The 21,411-nt window shown below is 37.1% G+C and overlaps 1 protein-coding gene and 1 long non-coding RNA gene across 3 annotated transcripts in view; one reads left to right on the forward strand and one right to left on the reverse strand.

Annotated features, from left to right (window-relative positions):
• Positions 1–501: 501 nt before the first annotated feature.
• On the forward strand, positions 502–9,924 carry LOC132014125 (solute carrier family 7 member 13-like). 2 transcript variants are annotated; one of them, XM_059394801.1, is made up of 5 exons: positions 502–607; positions 1,073–1,210; positions 2,106–2,237; positions 5,728–6,089; positions 9,049–9,924. In XM_059394801.1, exons 1-5 carry the CDS (start codon positions 544–546, stop codon positions 9,322–9,324), a joined length of 972 nt encoding a protein of 323 aa, XP_059250784.1. In that variant the 5' UTR covers positions 502–543; the 3' UTR covers positions 9,325–9,924. The 2 variants fall into 2 exon arrangements, with proteins under 2 accessions (XP_059250784.1, XP_059250783.1); XM_059394800.1 differs by having other exon boundaries at positions 502–1,210.
• A 9,156-nt stretch (positions 9,925–19,080) lies between these two features.
• LOC132014127 (uncharacterized) overlaps positions 19,081–21,411 on the reverse strand; it is a 12,251-nt gene continuing 9,920 nt past the window's right edge. Inside the window, exon 3 of the long non-coding RNA XR_009403222.1 lies at positions 19,081–19,171. This is a non-coding gene — a long non-coding RNA (uncharacterized LOC132014127). The remainder of the gene's footprint in view (positions 19,172–21,411) is intronic.

Below are 21,411 nucleotides of genomic sequence, written 5' to 3' on the forward strand. Positions count from 1 at the left end.
CTCTGCCCAGAACTTAAATCTTTCTTTCTTAATTAGCTTTCACCAACTTGTTTAGTGGCAAATGTGATTTTTTAAAACAGATTTACTGAGATAAAATTCAGGTACCAAACAATTTATCCCTTTAAATTGTACAGTTAGATGGAGTTTTTTGGTATATTACATTAATAACCTTTTAAACTTGTGGTAAAATTTCATTATATACATTTTGACCATTTTGAGCATCTTTAAGTGTACAATTCAGTGGCATTAATTATAGTCACAATGTTGTGCAACCATCACCAGGCATATTTGAATTTTTAAATAATTAACATGTGAAACATTTTAACTCTGGAACACTCTAAAGATGTTCACAAATTCTTAGAACAATTCACCAGTTAATCATCTCTAAAACAGAGTTAAGTTCAAAAAAATGCTTATGTAAGGATGATGGCTAAATCAACAAAGCATGCTGCAGAAGAATCATGGGGGAAGTGTATAAAAGTAAGCAATCCACATGAAATTTTTAGATTAGCTTTCAGGATTAAAAAAAGAAAAGGAAAAAGCATGCAACTCCTGAGGGCAATAGGATTTTTCCATGGAAATATTTTATTATTTTGTGTCACAACAGGTGCAGGAATCTTTGTGTCTCCCAAAGGGGTATTAAAATATTCCTCATTGAACATAGCTGTTTCCCTGAGTATTTGGGCTGCTTGTGCTGTTCTGACTATGATCACCGCTCTCAGTCTCGCAGAGATGGGGACCACCTTCCCTAGAAGTGGAGCACCTTACTATTTCCTCAAAAGATCTCTTGGATCTTCTGTTGCTTTCCTCAGTCTTTGGATCAAACTTTTTACTTATCCCTTAGGAATAGCTACTCAAAGCTTGATAATATCTACCTATCTAATTCAGCCTTTCTATACCAGGTGCCCAGCCCCAGAGTTACTTAAGAAATGTCTAGCTTTGGCTACTTTGTGGTCATTGGGACTTCTTAATGCTCGAGGGGTGCTAACAGTGGCTTGGTTTCAAACTATCAGCATTTTGGTGAAAATGGCTGTCCTCTGCTTCATTTCCCTTACTGGGATTGTTCTGATAGGGATTGGGAAAAAGGAAAATGTGGCCAGGTTTGAGAAAGCTTTCGATGCTGAACTTCCTGGTGTCTCACAGATTGCAGAAGCCTTTCTTCAAGGATTATTTGCATATTCTGGTACATCAGTCCTGATCAACATAGCAGGTAAATTCATCTCTGAACTACTTTTGCAGCAGGCATAAGTTTTGTCTACAACTCTGTAGAGAAAGCTAGAGCTGATTCATTTGGTTTTTTACAATCAAATTTAATCTTTCTGCACTAGTTGGATGTATCACAGTCATCATTAAGGCTCAGTGTACAATCATTTATATAGAAAATGTGGAATTTAGTATTCCCCAGGTCATGTCCCTTATTTAAAACTTAGAAGTTTTATGGGCGCCTGGGTGGCTCAGTGGGTTAAGCCGCTGCCTTCGGCTCAGGTCATGATCTCAGGGTCTTGGGATCGAGTCCCGCATCGGGCTCTCTGCTTGGCAGGGAGCCTGCTTCCCTCTCTCTCTCTCTGCCTGCCTCTCAGTGTACTTGTGATTTCTCTCTGTCAAATAAATAAATAGAATCTTTAAAAAAAAAAAAACTTGGAAATTTTATAAAGTTTTCAAAAGAAAATTAAGACCAATCTCAGAATTTACTGCATTTTATTCTAGTATTTTTTCAAAATATTTTAAGTATCAATTATGTAAGAAATATATTAATATAGTCTATTTGTAAAAGATAAAAGTATCAGATTTTATATATGTGTGTGTGTATATATATATATTTTATATATATATATGTGTGTGTGTGTGTGTATACACACACATATACATAGAGAGATTTTACTCATAGTATAAGTTCCGAATCATAATTTTTAACAAAATGGTACAAAATAGTAAGAAATCTAAGCTTTCAGGCCAAATATGTGCAGGACCAATGCAGAATCAGACCAAGCAGATGAGGAAGCAGCAAATACATGAATAATACTTTCTCCTCCTCTTCATTACAAAGAACTTTTCATAAGTCCCACAGTATTTCCTTTTCTGATGAGTTTATTTGTGTTTTTCAGGAGAGATAAAGAATCCTGGTGAGAATATTCCCAAATCTCTGATTACTGTCCTTCCCACAGTGGCTGTGATTTACGTATTGGTGAATATATCCTACCTGGCAGTTTTGACCCCTCAGGAAATCATCTCTACAGGTATGAATGTGCCCAGACAAAGAGGAACTAGTCACTACAACTACCTACTCTCAATAAACATGGTCTCCTGTGAACTGTAGATATGTTTGATACACCCATAAGAATACAAACATGATGTGTTCATGCTTTGGTTTTTATAAGGAGAGGAAAAATAGTCATCTAAACAATCTATAAAGAATGGGCTACATGCTAAGGATGGAGGTCTAAGTGTTGTAGAATGTGAGACAGGAATTATAAAGAGAAAGAGGAGGAGGAGAGCGCCATGGAAGAGAAAGGGGAAAGAGATGAGGAGAAATAGGAGGAATCATATCAAGAAAGCAAAGAAGAGATACTTTGTCAGAAGAATTTCCACCCTTGGGGTACACCCCAATACCTATCCTCAAATTAACTGTTTGGAATAGGCAGTACATTCTTCATTTTGTAGATAGGGAAACTGGAGCTCAGGGAACTAAAGTGATGGACAGAGTTAAGATTCAAAAATGTGTCTCCAACACCATGCACTTCTCATGATAAGAGACTGCACCTTGTCCAGGTTACTGAAGGTAATGTGTTGTAAATGTAGACAGCAAGTTGCAAGACCTGATCTTCAAACGAAACACTCTTCTCCGTTCCACTAAGTATGGTGCTCAAAGGTACACACCTAGTAACTGACAGACTCAAACCCAAATCCAAATCCAAATCCAAAACCCGTGTTTTCAACCACCATTCTAAAATGCCTCAATACAAACAAACCAAATCAAAGCAGTACCACCACTAGCAGGGCCTATTAGCAATGCAAGTAATAGTATGAATACATATTAATATATATGGGATAATAAGTTACATTAAAAAATAATCATATAAGAGACACACACAGATGTGACTAAACAGGGATACAACAAAAGGTTAATAGTAAGTGGTGTCACAGTTTTACTTCCTTTTTTATATTGTTCATATTTTCCATGATTAGCATGTTGTACTTAGGATCAGAAAAAATATTTTTCCAATGTCAAATAATATTTCCACAAAATCAAGTAATAAATTTTTATGAAAATGTCAAGTCTTTAAGAAAATGCTAAATTGGGACACCTGGATGGCTCAGTCAGTTAAGCATCTGCCTTGGCCTCAGGTCATGGTCCCAGAGTTCTGGGATCGAGTCCCGAATAGGGCTCCTTGCTCATTGAGGAGTCTGCTTCTTCCTCTCCTCCCCACTCTTTCTCATTCTCTCTCTCTCTCAAATAAATAAAAAATCTTTTTTAAAAAGAAGGAAGGAAAATGGTAATTCTATTCACTTTTAAAAGGCAGAGGAGTATTTGAAATACATCCAAAAAATTCCACCAAATCTTAATTTTAAAAAAATAGTTACTCTTGAAAGAAGTTATCTAGAAAGTTCATTTACTGAGAACAACTCAGTCTTTATTCTCGAGGAAATCAAGTAATATAGCAGCAAAAATACATAAACTACAAAAATGTTGTATAGACAGGCACAGAAGTGTACAACCATGTACAAACACACTGTGTGGTTTGGGAGGAGCTGTGACTACAACCAAGACAGTGGGTCGCTTCCGTAACTAGAATTCATCCGCAGCGGAGGGGTTTTTAAGGCAAAGGTCACAAAGAGGATCAGTCTGATGTGCAAAGCCTTTACAAAAATAAGAAGCTTTGAAATTTATTTTGAAAAAACTATACAAGTTTCAAAAAGTCAAAAGGTGGCCTTATGTATCTTCTCTGACACTAGTACAAAAATGTTATGTTGCTTCTAAAAGGAAAATACAAATTTTTTAAAGATTTTATTTATTTATTTGACAGAGATCACAAGTAGGCAGAGAGGCAGACGGAAAGAGAGTGGGGAAGCTGGCCCCAGCCAAGCAGAGAGCCCAATGCGGGGCTTGATCCCAGGAGCTTGGGATCATGACCTGAGCGGAAAGCAGAGGTCACTGAGCCACCGAGACACCCCGGAAAATACATATTTTAAGAAGTAAACATTAACAGGTTACCATTACACTTTTCCACAATTTGGTCTCACAGGAATATAGAAACACACTAAAGGAGATTTTTTTTCTTAACTATTAAAATGAGGGACAGAACTGTATCAGTTATTTGTCTTAATGAAGCATGTAATATTTACCCCATTGAATATCTTTTCCTTTTTTACTTTTCATCATAGTACTTATGGCTGTATCATTTATCTATTGTTGCAAAATAAGCCTGCCCAAAATGCACCGCCTCACAACCATCACTTATTTGGTTCACAGTTCTACAAGCTGGCAACTTGTGCTGGGCTCAGCAAGGCAGTTCTGGTTGCCTGCTAGTCATACATGTGTCTGCAGCCCCCTGCAGTTTAGATAAACAGCTATACCTAGGTTGGCCATGCTTTCCTATTTGGAGGGGGCGGTGCTAAGATGGTAGGACGTTTGAGTCATTTAAGAAGCAAATGCCAGGGGCACCTAGCTGGCTCAGTCAGTAGAGTGCGCAATTCTTGATATTGGGCTTGTGAGTTCAAGCCCCACATTGCGTGTACAGATTATTCAAAAATTAATCTTAGGGGTGCCTAGGTGGCTTAGTTTGTTAAGCATCTGCTTTCCAATTAGGTCATGTTCCCGGGGTCCTGGGATCAGGCTGCACTCTCAGTGGGCAGTCTGCTTCTCCCTCTCCCTACCCCTGCTCATGTGCACGCATGCACAGGCTCTCTCAAATCAATAAATAAAATCTTTTTTAAAACAAATAAAATCTTAAGAAAGAAAGTCAACACAGTTAAAAGACAGAGAGAGAAGCAAATGCCAATAAATAATTAAATGTGCAAGAACTTTATTTTAAAAAAATGCTTGCATTAGAGAAACCAAGAAGGAAGCCAGGTAAGGCTTGAGAGCCATGGGACCACAATGCAAGCTGGACTCAAAGTGAAGCTAAAAAATAAAAGGGAAAGATAGGTAAAAACACCATAGATTGATAGGTAGTAAAGGGAAGGTTTGGCACATCTGCCAGGGGCCCTTTAGCCAAAGTTGGCCATCAGAAACATGAGTACCTCTTGGTGTCTCTACCTCACAGTCATTAGCTGAGAACAACCTGTAAGAGCATGCCTTTGGCAGAAATACCACAACAGATTTCATTGTGCCAGTGTTGTGCTGGGGCCTGAGATCAGTGAAGCTCCCTGCATTTTGAAGTCTGTAAGGTGCACTTTCATGGCTCCAGAGTTACTATGGCTTGTCTCTGACAGAATTCAATGAGTTTGTTAGACGGTCCTAAGTAGTGTCCCAAGAGAATAAACCGAAGTCTGTGATACCTCTCAAGGTGTAGGCTCAGAGCTGGCAAACCACTATTTTGAATGCATTTGATTGGCCAAAATAGACCACTGGGCCAGTTCATATTCAAGAATTGATAAGGAAATGCACTCCCTCTTAGAAAGAGGGGCAAAATCTTATTACAAAGAGTACAGATGTAAGAAGTAAAGAATTACTGCCATATTTGAAATGAAGCAAAAGTGACTGACTTTTCTGAAAAAATCTTTTAGATGCTGTTGCTGTCACCTGGATGGACAAAGTAATCCCTTCCATGCAATGGGTCATTTCGTTTGGGATTTCAACTTCAATAGTTAGCAACATGTGTTGTACAATACTTTCAGCCTCAAGACTGTTCTACACAGCAAGCCAAGAAGGACAACTGCCTTTGATCTTCTCTATGCTCAATAACTACTTCAGTCCAACTGTTGCTATCACCCAGATAATCATTTTAGCTTCTTTTCTTATTATATCCTCAGATTTAATCAATTTAATAAAATATTCAGGATTAGCAACCTGGGTTTTAAGAGGGCTGTATATGATAGGTTTACTTAAACTAAGGTACCAGGAACCCAATCTACCTAGACCTTATAAGGTAAATAAAGATAAAAATGCTAATATTAAATATCTACTCTCTATCTAGAATATAATTTTTTTTAATCTACAGGGGATGCTCCTAACCAATCTTTAGTTGAATTTATAAAACATCTGATCTGGACCTGCATGTCCCAGTTTACTGATGTATAATTGGCTGTATTGAGCTACTTTTTGGCTTGATTTTTAAGGAGTAAAAGGTCAAAATTGATTCTCTAGAAGGAAAATAATGTTATCATTTATTTTCATCTTCTAGGAACTACATAATAATGCTTTGGGGTGGGGAATATTGGCCCAATTCAAAATCACCCTTCAGTGCTCATCCCAGCATAGGTGATGTGGCATTCCATTTTTTATTATGTCCTTGATAGAGTCCTTGTTTTCTATAAGATATTAATCTAAGCATCAGTTTGGGTGATTATAAAATTGTGAACCTGAACTTAAAATAAAAGCACAGTCTTCTAGTTAATGCCAGTAGAGCCACTGCAGGCTCCTAGAGTACCTTTGTGAAAATATAAAAAAGCATCCCTTCTTCTAGGTGGACATAGCTCCATGTCCAGGCACAGAGCCTAGTGAGCAGAAAACACAAGCCAGATATCAGCTCCCTTCTGTCCCCTTACATGGGAATACCTGTGTAATGTAGTAACAACCTAAGCAATCATATGCATAATAAATAATCAGACTCATTCAAAAAAGACCATTCTGCCGATAGTATAGAGAATGAATTAGGAAGAAGCATGAGTAGATTCAGGCCAAAGAGGCTGCAGAGGTTCACTTAGTCAACCTGCTTATTCAAGAGAATTCCAAAATTCAGAGATTACATAATTATCCTAGGTAAAGATTATATCCTGTAAGGACTTATTTAGGAAATTTTTTCTGATCTTAGGATCATATTTGGGTCTCTCCTAACTAACAGATTTTGCTTATACTTTATGATGACCTGCTCTCAGAATCTATATGAGGTTTTGTGGCATGCATTTTGTGAACCAAATTCATTATGGGTGTTTATTTCCCTCTTTCTCTTTCTTATTTTCATCTATTTTGCCTTAGTATAATGCAAGCCATACCTTGCTATGATGTAAATCCTAAGAGGTTTCAAATGGTCTGGTTTATTCTTTAATCATATCATAAATATAATCAAAATAGTCCATTTAGATACTTTCTGGCTGTAGGGACTATGTGGAAAGTAAAACAAGAGTCCCATATTTCATACCAGTGACCATAATAACCACTTGAGTGTGCTTTTTAAAATATGAATTCCCAGACTCACACCAGGTGATTCTAATTCAGTAGGTGTCAGTTGGGCCCTAGGAATCTATATGTTTATCAATTATCTTGGGGGTTCTTATCCAAAGAGGTCCACTGGCCATATTTAAGAAACACTGGTCTAGATAATCCTGACTTTCTTTTCCTCAAAATGGCTCCTTCTTTAGCTATGCCTCCTGTTGAAAAAGGTGAATGATAATATCTTGGATTCGAGTCATCCATTTGTTCAACAAATATGCAGTAACTATCTGCTGTGTTTCAGGCACTCTACTAGGCAGTTCAGAGAAATAAAAATAAATTTTTCAATCAAGAATCTTCTTAGCTTCACAGAAGTTTAAGAAATGTGTACAAATCACTGTTACAAAGTTAATTAAGAAATGCCATTTTGTTGAGCACATGCTACTGAAGTACCCTTTACACAATTCTCAAGAAGACTTCAGAAGATCAGCATTAGATAAAACTTCATTTTGCAAATGGGTCTGAGAGGACCCATTTTCCCCCCAACATCAGCTTAATATTTAAATGGCAATAACACAGATATATCATAAATATTTTATTAAAAACCCCTCAACACATTTCTCTTGTAGCACGCACCAGCCCACCATGTAGCTTCCTTCAGTTGAAACAAGGTGCAGAGTCCCAAGGGTCTCACTGTGCAGTGACAGTGACCGTGGCCGCTGGTGGTGAAAGCCCCACAGGACTGGCAGTTCAGGACCTTCTCCTGGCTCCTTTCTGGAAATGGTTCTGAGGACCAGATTAATTAAATAGCCCAAAATGATACAACTAGACAGTGGCACTAAGGTCCTTGAAGAGGAACCTTCTTTATTTGTCCTAATACCTCTATATCCCTAGTATAGCAAATGGCACATAGGAATTCAGTGACTATTTCTTGAAGGAATGAGCAATTAAGATAGCAGAGTTTGGGGGTGCCTCAGTGGCTCAGTTGGTTAAGCATCTGACTTTTCAGCTCAGGTCAAGATCTGGGGGTCCTGGGATCAGTCTCCGCTCTCAGCAGGAAGTCTGTTTCCGCCCTCTCCTCCTTCTGACCCTTTCCTGATTCATAGTCTCTCTCTCTCTTTCTCTCTCTCTCAAATAAATAACGTATTAAAAAAAAAAAAAAGTAAAGCTTGCATTTCCAACCAGACTTTTCTGATTCCAGTCTTTCTGTTGTTTTTATTAGTTATTAGTGCTTCTCCAGGAAAAACTGGCACATGCCCGATTAAAGAAACATTATAACTAAATATTACAGTTATGCTGTGCATGGCTGGTTTCCAAATTCCCAAAACAAAGCAAACTTCAATGACTAATACCAGTATGACAGAGTCAATTTTTTATTTTTTGACAAAGATTTCTTATATCTTTTTTCCTATGCCAAAAAATAAAGTACTGATTTTAGCAAATAATTGACAATACCTGATCAATAGAGTAGGTGATCATAAGAACTATGGAATAAATATAAATAAATAAATACAGTTCCACCTTTTTACAATTATTTAGTCTGCCACTGACTTACTTTCTATAATACAATACTGAGACTGTCTCCTTAAATACATGTGAAAATATATTTGCACTTTTCTCCCTGGTGTTTAGAAACATTTGTTCCAAATAGAAAGGGAATGTTCTTATATTGTTTATAGAAACTTTTGAGGAAAAAGTCATCGCTAATTTTCTTTTCTTTTTTTTTTAACTTTCAGGTGCATTTGCCATTTGTATTGGGATCCATAGCTATATCTTTGTTTCTAATTTTGACACCAATGATTCAGTCTCCTAAAGTAGAGTATATATATGGGTTTATCTTTATTTTTAGTGGACTTCTATGTTACTGGCTTCATGTTCACATTAATCAACATTATGTTTGTTTTGACAAAGTCACTTGTTATTTACAATTACTATTTAATGTTTCACCACCTGAAGACCAGGATGATGGTATTTCAACAGGAGAAAAACATCTCGAAGAAATTGTTTTGTAAATAAGAAATCCTAAATGGTTAATGAATGGGTACATTTTTAAAGACAATCTTTGCTTTCAAGTGTATACACTCAAGTATACACAAGACTTCCCTCTTCCTGCCCAATCCCCAACTATATCAAATCCAACCCCCAGCTACATATTCAAATTCTTTACAATTCAAATTCTTTTACTTGTAATTGAAGCCCGAGTTCCTAGTACACTATATGTTTTTTACCACTTTCTTTCAGGTTAAAAATTTTAAATGAAAACACACACATACACCCAACAGATTAAAAGGTATAATAGGCCTACTTCTGTGTATAGAAGGAAATTAATATGCACCTGAAATTAATATAATGCTATGTGTCACTTGAAATTAATATAATGTTATATGTTAATTATATCTCAAACAAACAAACCAAATCAAAGAGTCATTGTCAGGAAGACAAGATCATGGGTGAACAGTGCCTAGCAGATATTAAGATGCACCTGCAAAAAAAAAAAAAAGGCAATATTCTAAGTCTGAAATTTATATTAATAAAACTACATACTGCTTCCTACTCACTGGTCTAAACTCTCCACAGTGATACCAATTAAAAGAATGTATTTTACTTCCAAATCCTTGTGTTCATCTTTGAAAAGTGTAACAGACTCAATCATGACCTTCAAAAATTTGAAATAGAACTGCCATATGACCTAGCAATCCCACTTCTGAGCATTTATCAGAAAGAATCAAAATCAGGATCAGGAAGAGATATTAGCACTCTTATGTTCATTAAAACACTGGAAAATGTGGAAACAACATAAATGCCCACTGATATATGAATGGATTAAAAAAAGTGGTATGTGCAGAGAATGGAATATTATTCAGTCCTTAAAAAAAAGGGAGTCCTGCACCATTTTATATTCCCACCAACAGGACACAATGGTTTCAATTTCTCCACATCTCCAACATTTGTTGTCTGTTCTTTTTTTATATATAGCTATCATAACAGGTGTGATGTGATCTCTCATGTGGCTTTGATATGCATCTCACTGACAATCGGTGACATTGAGCATCTTTTCATATACCTAATTGTCACTTGCATGTCTTCTTTGAAAAAATGCCCCTTTTAGGTCCTTTGTCCTTTTTTTTTTAACAGGTTGTTATTTCACTGTTGAGTAAGATGATTTCCTTAATATAGTTTAGATATTAATCTCTTATCAGATAGATGGTTTGCAAATATTTCCCCCATACCAAAGGTTGTCTTTTCACACTATTTATTACTTCCTTTGCTGTGCAGAAACGTTTAGTTTGATGTAGGCCCACTTACTTTCGCTTTTGTTTCTGTGCTTTCGGTTCATATTCACGAAATTGTTGTCAAAACCAATGTCATGAGGATTTTCCCTTATGTTTTTTCTAGGAATTTTGTATTTACAGGTCTTACGTATAAGTCTTTAATCTACTTTGATTTTTTTTTAAAGATTTTATTTATTTATTCGACAGAGAGAGATCACAAGTAGGCAGAGAGGAAGGCAGAGAGAGAGGAGGAAGCAGGCTCCCTGCTGAGCAGAGAGCCCGATGCGGGACTCGATCCCAGGACCCTGAGATCATGACCTGAGCCGAAGGCAGCGGCTTAACCCACTGAGCCACCCAGGCGCCCTAATCAGTGTTTTATATCTTCAATGTACAAGTCCTTCACATCCTTGGCTAAATTTTTTCCTAAGCATTTTATTATTTAAGATGCTATTGAAATTGAGATAGTTTTCTCATTTCCTTTGCAATTAGTTGGTTATTAGTGTACTGAAACACAACGGATTTTGTATCCTGCAGCTTTTCTAAATTCAAATATCAGTTCTAACAGTTTTTTGGTGGAGCCTTTACGGTTTTCAACATTTAAGATCATGTCAGGTGCAAAGAGAAACTATTGTACTTCTTCCTTTCTAATCTGGATGTTTTTTGGTTTTTTTTGTTTTCTGTTTTCTGTTTTTTTTTTTTTTTTTTTTTCTTGGCTAACTGCTCTGGCTAGCACTTCCAATAACGTGTTGAATAGAAGTGGTAATATTGGACATCTCTTGTTCTTTTCCTGATCTTAGTAGAAAAGCTTTGGTTTTTAATCATTGAGTATAATATTAACTGTGAACTTGTCAGATATAGCCTTCATATTTAGGTAATCTCTCTTGATTCCTACTTTTTAGCATAGTGTTGAATTTTATACGTTTTTTTTGCATCTATTAAGATTATCATCTTTGCATTCCAGGGATAAATCCTACTTGGTTGAAGTGGGTTATCCTCTTAAGTCGCTGTTGAATTAAGCTTACTAGTATTTTGTTAAGAATATTTGCATCTGGGGGGCGCCTGGGTGGCTCAGTGGGTTAAGGCCTCTGCCTTTGGCTCGGGTCATGGTCCCAGGGTTCTGGGATCAAGCCCTGCATTGGGCTCTCTGCTCAGTGGGGAACCTGCTTCCCCGCCCCCCTGCCTGCCTCTCTGCCTATGTGTGATCTCTGTCTGTCAAATAAATAAATAAAATCTTTTTAAGAAAATTTCTATCTATGTTCATCAGGGATATTGGCCTATAGTTTTCTTTTGTTGTGGTTTCTTGTCTGGTTTTGGTATCAGGTTAATGGTCTCACAAAATAAGTCTGCAAATGTTCCCTCCTCTTTGACTTTTCTGAACAGATTTAGAATTGGCATTAATTCTTTAAATGTTCGGTAGAATGCTTTGGTGAAGTCATCTAATCCTGGGTCTTTCTTTGTTGGGAGGTTTTGATTACTGATTCAATCTCCATACTAGTTATAGGTCCTTTCAGATTTTCTATTTACTTATGATTCAGTCTTGGCAAGTTGTATATTTCTAGGAACCTATCCATTTCTCTAGATTATCCAGTTTCATGGTGTATCATTGTTATACTGGTCTCACAGTTCTTTGTATTTCTTTAGTAACAGTTATAATGTCTCCTTTTTCACTTCTGATTTTACTTGTCTTCTCTCTTGCTTAATCAAAAGGAAGGGTTTTAATTTTGTTTGTTTTCAAAAATCCAACTCTTAGTTTCATTGATTTCTTCTAGTTTTTCTAGTTTTTTATTTCCCTCCTGGACTACAAGGTTTCTGCTGAAAAATCTGCTCAATAACCTGTTGGTGATTGCCTTGTATGATTTTTCTTTTCTCTTATTGGTTTTAAAACTATCTATTGGTCTTTAATTTTAGACAGTTTTATTATATGTATCTTGGAGAAGATCATTTTGGATTGAAATTGTGGGGTATATATTTAGATGGACATTGGATGTGGACTTAATGTTGAAGTATTTTCCCAGATTTAAGAAGTTCTCAGCCATTACTTCTTTATATAAGCTTTTCTGTCCCCTTCATCTTTTGCCCTAGACTTTAATAATTCATAGATTACTTCTCTAATGATATCCTCTAGTTCACAGAGATTTTCTTTGCTCTTTTTCATCCTTTTCTCTTCATTCTCCTCTAAGTGGGTAATTTCAAAAGACCTATATTTTATACTCTCTCTTCTGATTGACCTATTCTGTTGCTGATACTTTCCATTGTTTTTTTATTTGTTTCACTCATTGTATTCTTTGGCTCCAGAATTTGTTTGGTGTTTTCAGTGATTTCTATCTATATGTTAAACCTTTCATTTTATTGATTTATTGTTTTCTTGATTTCATTAAACTGGTTTTTTTTATTATAGCTCATTAAGCTTTCTTAAAGCTGCTATTTTGGGGGCACCTGAGTGGCTCACTCAGCTAAGTTTCTACCTTTGCCTCAGGTCATGATCCCAGCATCCTAAGATAGATGGTCTCACAAAATAAGACCCCTGCTGTTCAGCAGGGGGTCTGCTTCTCCCTCACCTGCTCTCCTTGATCATTCTTTCTCTCTCTCTCTCTCTCAAATAAATAAATAAAATCTTTTTTTAAAAAACTGCTATTATGAATTCTGTATCAGGCAAATCACAGATCTCTAATCTTTGGATTACTGGAACATTATTGTACTCCTCTGGTGGTATCATATTTCCTTCATTTTTCATGTTCTTTAAAATAAAGTTTGATTTACTGCTTTTGGATTTAAAGGAGTCACCTCCCTCAGTCTTTATTGACTCGTTTGGGAGAGAAATACCTTGTCAGCCCTACTACAGATTCTCTGAGATTTTCTCAGCCCTTCTCTACAGGTACACCTGTTCCACACTTCTAACTCCCTCTTATGACAGAATTCTTAAGCTTGTATGCATTTTCTTGATCCTGAAAAGCCAGGTTGTGTGCTAACAGTCGCCTGTTTGCTTTCTCTAGCATGAAGCTGAGTGCTCAAGTTTGTGGTTTCTCCCAGCCCCACGTATTTGAACCAGCTTTCTGCACACACTCCCCAGCTGTCCGAAAAAGCTCTCTCCCACAAGAACATGGCCAGGGAGCCAGCCAAGGAGTGGGATTGTATATAGATCAAGTGCACAGAGCACTAAGAGCACTCTGTTAGTGAGTTGGGGGATTCCCAGCAGCTCATGGAAGGAAGGCTTGAAGGAGACTGTGATGTGGTTAGCAGGATCCACATTCCTTTGATTTGTTCCATTCTGGACCCTGGCTGCTGTTCTCCCAGCCACTCACCTCTCCCCATCATTCTGCCCACAATTCAGTACCTGGATATGGCAAGAGTTAAGCGGGCCTCTTTAGCAGTATCTTGAAGCTAAACATTCACTTATACCTTGACTTCCTCCTTCGGGAGAAATCACAGATCAAGAAGGCCTGAGCTGTGCTGTACTGGGGAAGGGATGATGTGGGTAAAGTCAAGCTATCCATCTTACCTTCTTAAAATGTGTCCAATCTCAAAATTTTTGTTCCTGCAGTATGCTAGAACTTCACTACTGGACTCCTGGACTTGCACAAAGGTTCTGTCATCTGTGAATGACTGCGACATCAGTGTTCTTTGAGGGAAAGATGGTAGAAAACTCCAGTTCCACCATTTTCATGACAACACTCTCCTTTTGATGCGTTACAATGTTCTCTAACATGTTAGCCACAGATCAGAGTTTAGCTCCAGCTCTAGCTCCTCTCAGATGGCCCAGCATTCAGTATTTCTAAGCTATTGTATTCTCATCAAAGAGGCTCATATTAGGATCAGGGATATTGCACTGAGACACCAAAACAAAATATAATTTCACTGCTTCTTGAATAATTAATTCTCCCCAGACATGATAAGCATTCAAAAAAAAAAAAAAAAGTTCAAATAAGCTCATGATGTTCTCAAGGTCACTTTCTTTTTTATGATATGTTATAGTGAAGCCACTTTCAAAGGTTATATATAAGGCTATTTTTTTTTATAAATGGCCTTTATGTTTTCACAAGAGAGCTAAAATAGTGAAAATCCCCAAATGTAAGATTACTGCACTTACCTTGGTGGCTAATTTACTTTACTGGTTTACTTACTGGTTAACATTTCCTACCTAATAGTCCTGACTCCAAAGGAAATCATGTCCTCAGGTATGGCTACATAGAACCAGAGGGAAGATACTGCCCCTTCTCCTGAAGAAAATGGGTCTCTATACACAGTATATCTCTTTGCATACCTTAAGAAAAATATGCTGCATTGGTTCACATCTGGTTTATCTGTTTATTTAAAAATAAACATTTAAAAGTTCTAAGCAATCTTTAATTTTGAGGATCTCCTAAAAGGTAAAGTCTAGGGACGCCTGGATGGTTCAGCTGGTTAAGCGGCTGCCTTCGGCTCAGGTCATGATCCCAGCATCCTGGGATCAAGTCCCACATCTGGCTCCTTGCTCAGCAGGGAGCCTGCTTCTCCCTCTGCCTCTGCCTGCCACTCTGTCTGCCTGTCCTCACTCTCTCTGACAAATAAATAAATAAAATCTTTAAAAAAAAAATAAAGGTAAAGTCTAGCAGCAAAAATATGGAAAGCATCAAGAACAGGAATAGAAAAAAGGCAGAATACAATAAATTAAGTTGAATAGAATAGAAAATATAAATCAAGAGGAGAGTTACATAAAACATAATAACACAAGCAATACTAAGACATATTTAATTTTTAAATCTAGTACTTCCAGATACTTTATGTATATATATTGTCTTTAACTGTCAAAATAACTTTGAAGGATAGGCATTACTAACCATTATTTTAAAAGTAAAGAAACAGGATCAGAGAAAGTTCAATCAGTTGAATGAACTTACAGAGGCAGTAAGTGATAAGGCCTAAATTTAAAAAAGTTTTTCTGAATTGAAACCCTATAATTTTTCTACATAGAATATGTGTAAAAATAGATTTCCAGATTATTTTTATTTGCAAACCAGAATACATGGTATTAGGACTATTGGTTGACAAGGATAAAATAAAAATGGATTCCCAACTCACATCATGTATCATTAAAAAAAAAAAAAAAAAAAAGCAAGGTGCTAGGCCTAAATGCAAAAAGTATATATTTTAAATTTAGAAATACTTAAGAGAGTAGTTTACTGCATCAAAACAGGGATCAGCTAACTAAATATGAAAAGCACAAGTCATAAAAAAAAAAAAGATCTGGATTACACAGTATTTAAATTTTAAAATTTCCAAAAAAATACATTTTAAATTTTTCAAGAAGAACACATACTATAAACATAGTAAAAATGCAAGCCACAGGCTAGCAAGTTTGTGATTAAAACCAAAACAGATTATGTGATGGCAGCAAAATGGCAGAATAGGCAGCTCCAAGCTCTCATTCTCTTACAGAAATACCAAAAACAAGCAGAAACTATCAGACCCAATAAGATACTCATTTATTTGTCCCCAAAAGATAAAATCCTGTAGTTGATATTGTGAAAAGATCAGCTGAAGGTGAAATTCTCTTCTTATGTCCCTGTGGTTGGGAAATATTTATCTGCCAATTACTAACCTTTTCCTTCCACAGAAACATCACCACCACCTCTACTACTCTACCCCAAGCAACATCCATCATTCCTCACCACCTGACATATTATCCATGTATTTATTTGTTCACTTATCTCTCCTCTAAGATACAAAATACTGTGTCCTGATTAGAATACAAAAGGTTTTTGTCTGTTTCAATCCTTCATATAGTAGGTGCTAGATAAATATTTGTTGCATTTTAGGGGGTTCCAGAGACTTTGAGGCTGATCAAGGAAAAAGATAAGATCAGGACATGGTGGTAGGAGACACAAGCTTTATTTGGATAACACTTTAACTGGTTTGGATGTAGAGGAAAACACTCACAGCATGAGACTTTTCAGAGGCCTTGGAAAGCCACCAACCAAAAGGGGAGGGCAACAAGGGAATTCCTGGGGGAAAGGAGATTCCAGTTGGAAGGTTTGCATATCTAGGTGTTATCACTCAGCAGCAAGTAGGCAGACTCTGAGTCAGAGAGCCCCCAAAGGCAGCAGTGGCTTGGGATCTTAATTGTCCTGGGCTTACCTTACCTATTAAGCAAAGTTTACAAGTGAAGCACAGTTTTGTGCGATATGCAAAGCAAGCAAGTTCTAAATGGCTAAAAATATGTTTATTTGGACTATGCTTAAAATAATTGGGTGTGTAAAAAAAAAAAATAAAAAACAATTGGAAGTGTAAAAGTTTGAGCTAATGAGTCTCAGTCTGCTATGAAGAAGTATACAACCCTGGGTCCAACCTAGGGTCTAATATACATCTTAGCCTCATTACATGTTATGCATGAAGTGAACAAAACATCAAAACAAATAAAATATAAGTTAATTTCTCCATAACTGATTCTGCCACAAAATTAACAAATGAATAAATGTTTGAATTAATGAATACATATTAGGTGGACTAAAGCCGGCAGATTAAGATAAAATAGGGGAAGAATAGTAGCCTACATACATTTAATACTAGATGGGTTTGTATAAACACGCATGGCCAGTATAGATTATAAATTAATCCTAATATGTGAAACAATCCAATAGATATTTCACATATACGGTCTCATTCAGTACTATGTTGCTGATCCTGCAATATGAAATTATTATCCTCATTTTATAAATGAAGAAATGTGGATTCCAAAAAAATAACATAACTTGCTAAAAACCATGCCACTAGTAAGTGACAGAGTGGTATTCAAATCTTTGCTCACTCGAATGCAAGTTTACATTTTTTCCATTAAACTACAGTTTCTTCTCTTGGTACTCATCTACAAAGTATTCTTTCAGAGTTAAATAATATCAGTGTTACACCCGCAGAGGAGATTTCTCTTCCCAGAACTTTTGAAATCTTCCTTTCTTAATTAGCTGTGACTAACTTGTTCACTGGCATATGTGATCTTTTAAAAAATAATTAACATGAGACACACTTTAACTTAAAATTCTGTTGAGTTCCATGAAAGATTAAGTTGGGATTCTTATTGTGATGGAATTTTATTTGGAAGTATATTTCGAAAGAACTGACATCTTTAGAATGATGATTATAGCTTTCTCTAGATTAAACTTTTTGGGGAGGAATGGGTCCTTCCATAAACTTTAGTTTTCTCCATAAAATTGTGCACACTTCCTGATATATTTACTCCATAATCATTTATAATTTTTGTTGCTATGTCAATTTAGAAAATCCAAGAGACTATAGAAAGAAAATCATATCATCTGCAAATAAAAGCAGTTTATTTATTCTTAAATTTTTTTTTTAAGATTTTTATTCATTTGATGGAGACAGAGACAGTGAGATAGGGAATACAAGCAGGAGAAGTGACTCCTTGCTCAGCAGGCGCTACCTCCCAGGACCCTGGGATCATGACCTGAGCCAAAGGCAGATGTGTAACAACAGAGCCACCCAGGCGCCCCCCTTCTTTTTAAATTCTTAAAATTAAAGAAAAATCATTTTTCTTTCTTATAACATTGGTTCAAGTTCATTTTCAAAGAGAAGGAATCCTTATATCCTTATCTTGCTCATGACTCCCATGAGAATACTTCTATGTGTTTATATTAAAGATGATGTTTGCTGTAGGTGGTTGGAAAATGCCCATTATTTAATTAAAGCATCATCATCTTTTCTCAATTTGCTAAGATTCTCCTTAATTATGACAGAATATTCAACCTATCTTTTGCTTCTTTTATGATAATTACAATTTCTTCTTTAATCAATGAATTTAGGGTATGTTTTTATCTTTTTCTAGCTTAACTTTCTCTTTTTTCTGTCAATCTACATAACAGTTAATCAATTTTGTTTATCTTTTCAAAAACCCAGCTCTTTTTTTTTTTGTTGGGGGGTTTCCGTTTGTTTGTTTTTGTTTTTCTACTGCTTTTCCGGTCTTTATGTGTTTTTCTTCAGGAGCCCATAAGCTCTTGCTCCCTCTGGTGTCTGACTTCCACTAGGGGCCAGGTCAAAGAAGGATGCTCTATTGTTCTTCCTGTGGAGAAGCCTCAAATACTTCTCCCAATTTAGCAGAGCTGTGCTGGGCATGCAGCTAGCCATTCTTCCTGCTTCCTGTGTCCTTAGCTCATGAACTATGGTCATTCCTTTGGTGCTCCATGTAAGCTGAGACATAAACCAGCCCCTCCAACAGCTCCCAGATAGGTCAAAGCCTTTGTGGCATACTCTACTTTTCTCTCTGAAAGAGGCCAAGGTGATCTCTTTAGGTGCTGAGCTATGTGGCTTCTAGGTAGTTATAGAAGAGACAACAGTTTCTCTTGAGCCTGCAGCGTCTCAGTTGCCTTCAGCTCAAAATAGCACACATGCCAAAATGGTGCATTTTGGGGACATTTGTTCTACATTCCTTCAGTCCCACCTTTGAAACCTTAAAGAAATTTCACAGTCCAGAAGCTAAACTGATAGACTAGTACGTACCTCAATGAACCAGCCTCAGTCTTGAGAATAGATCAATTGAGTTACGCAGTTATATCTCATTTCAGGAGGCAGTCTTGCAAGTGGGCTCCCAATGTTAGGCCTATATTGGGCAAGCAATCAGGTAATTAATAAGAGCCATCTCTATAGAAACAAAAGAGAAAAACAAAGGTTAATGATTGGAGCAAAGTATAAACCCAGTGTCTGAGTCCTGAGTGCTGCCAGTGAGACTTCTAGATGTCAGACTTGAAGCATCTTCTGACAGAATAATGGCAGACAGTGGCAATCAGACAGACTTTCCTCGTTTAAAGTTTGAATGTCTCTAGTGATCTTTCTGAGTGGCCCATATAGCAATAGGCACAAAGATCATCTAAACACAGGCTGTTGGAATTATTTCTCTGACATTAATATCATTATTTGGTTTCAGTTTGCAGGATTTCAGGGAAAAGGGCAGCTTTAGTTCTCAATGATTCCAAGTCAAAAAGAAAGGGAGAAAATTGCAAATTTTAGTCAGATATCTGCGAAAACCAGAATTCAGGATCCAGTCCAGTTTATAGGCAAACACTAGCCCTCAAAGACAAAAGAACTTGACTCTAATATCCACAAAGGTGTGTTACTGAAACATAATTTTTCTCTCTAAAATCACCCTCATGTCCACAAAAGATAGCTAAGTTAAGACTAATTTGTTTGCAAAGTAAGTCTGGTTTCAAAAAAAAAAAAAAAAAAACTTGGTATGATTATTTCTGTAAGTACAGCAAGAAAAGTGAGTGACCATATAGGTTCTTTTTAAAACTACTGTGCTAGAAGTTTTTATGAGGAATCATCAGATTGAACTTTTAACACAATCTGAGGCTAAGAAGTCAAGCCAAGTACTTGCCATCAGACTTGCCAACAATATCTATATATTTAGGTAAATTCCTTCTTATCCAGTTCCCCAAAATATCCTGAGGTTCCTGTGCTGCCAGGAAGTGACTTCCTTTCTTACCTGGTGAGATTGCCAGGAACCCGAGAAGCAAGGTACCAGGCTGATTTTTCCAAGGGGCTTCACTGACTCTATAAAGTCAACTTTAGTTCATTAAAGCTGTCTGGTCATATTTGAGTCTATGTATCTCTGTCAAAAATGACAATGTAGGGGCACCAGGTGGCTCAGTGGGTTGAGCCTCTGCCTTTGGCTCGGGTCATGATCTCAGGGTCCTGGGATCGAGTCCCACATCAGGCTCTCTGCTGAGAGGGGAGCCTGCTTCTCTCTCTCTCAGCCTGTCTCTCTGCCTCCTTGTGATCTCTCTGTCAAATAAAAAATAAAATCTTTTTTTAAAAAAATGACAATGTAAGGGCACTTGCATGGTTCAGGCAGTTAAGCATCTGCCTTTAGCTCAGGTCATGATCCCAGGGTCGAGGGATCAAGCCCCACACTGGGCTCCCTGCTCAACAGAGAGCCTGCTTCTCCCTCTCCCTCTCCCTCTCTTGCTCCCCCTGCTTGTGCACTCTTGCTCTATCTCTGTCAAATAAATAAATAAATAAATATCTTTTTTAAAAATGACAATTACTGGGGCGCCTGGGTGGCTCAGAGGGTTAAAGCCTCTGCCTTCGGCTCAAGTCATGATCACAGGGTCCTGGGATCGAGCCCCACATCGGGCTCTCTGCTCGGCAGGGAGCCTGCTTCTCCATCTCTCTCTGCCTGCCTCTCTGCCTACTTGTGATCTCTGTCTGTCAAATAAATAAATAAAATCTTTGGGTGCCTGGGTGGCTCCGTGGGTTAAGCCGCTGCCTTCGGCTCAGGTCATGATCTCAGGGTCCTGGGATCGAGTCCCGCATCGGGCTCTCTGCTCAGCAGGGAGCCTGCTTGTGATCTCTGCCTACTTGTGATCTCTCTCTGTCAAATAAATAAATAAAATCTTTAAAATAAATAAATAAAATCTTTAAAAAAAAATGACAATTACTATCTAATAAAACCTGAGTCATAAGACCCTTCACGTGTGTATCAGTGGGTCATATGTTTGGAGGATGATTGCCAACATGTATCTTGGGGAGTAGAGATAAAGGACATTTTCAAAGGAATTTTTATATGTTAATGTAAACTTACAGGATCCTGGGGATTGGGATAAGATTGCCTTTTGCCTTAGTAAAGTATTGACATCCAGGTAGTAGCTGAGTTCCTAGAGAAAGGTCACTCTGCCTGTTTCAGGGACTTGGCAATAGGCTGTAAATAACGAGGAAATTTAATAATTTTTCTTCTGCCTTTGTTTCCCACATCACTGACCATGCATAAAATTCCTTTCCAAAATCCCTTTTCCGGAAACCTTCTACAACTTTCTTTTTTTAATATGCAAATTTTGTCCTACA

Source organism: Mustela nigripes, chromosome 3 (genome assembly GCF_022355385.1).
Source record: "Mustela nigripes isolate SB6536 chromosome 3, MUSNIG.SB6536, whole genome shotgun sequence".
NCBI classification, from domain to species: domain Eukaryota; kingdom Metazoa; phylum Chordata; class Mammalia; order Carnivora; family Mustelidae; genus Mustela; species Mustela nigripes.

Excerpts from the sequence above, each read along its gene's own strand:
- LOC132014125 (XM_059394800.1), top strand. The coding sequence starts at position 544 with ATGCAACTCCTGAGGGCAATAGGATTTTTCCATGGAAATATTTTATTA. Across the intron at positions 2,238-5,727 it reads TCAGGAAATCATCTCTACAG|ATGCTGTTGCTGTCACCTGG; the intron begins GTATGAATGTGC and ends AAAATCTTTTAG. Across the intron at positions 6,090-9,048 it reads ATCTACCTAGACCTTATAAG|GTGCATTTGCCATTTGTATT; the intron begins GTAAATAAAGAT and ends TTTAACTTTCAG.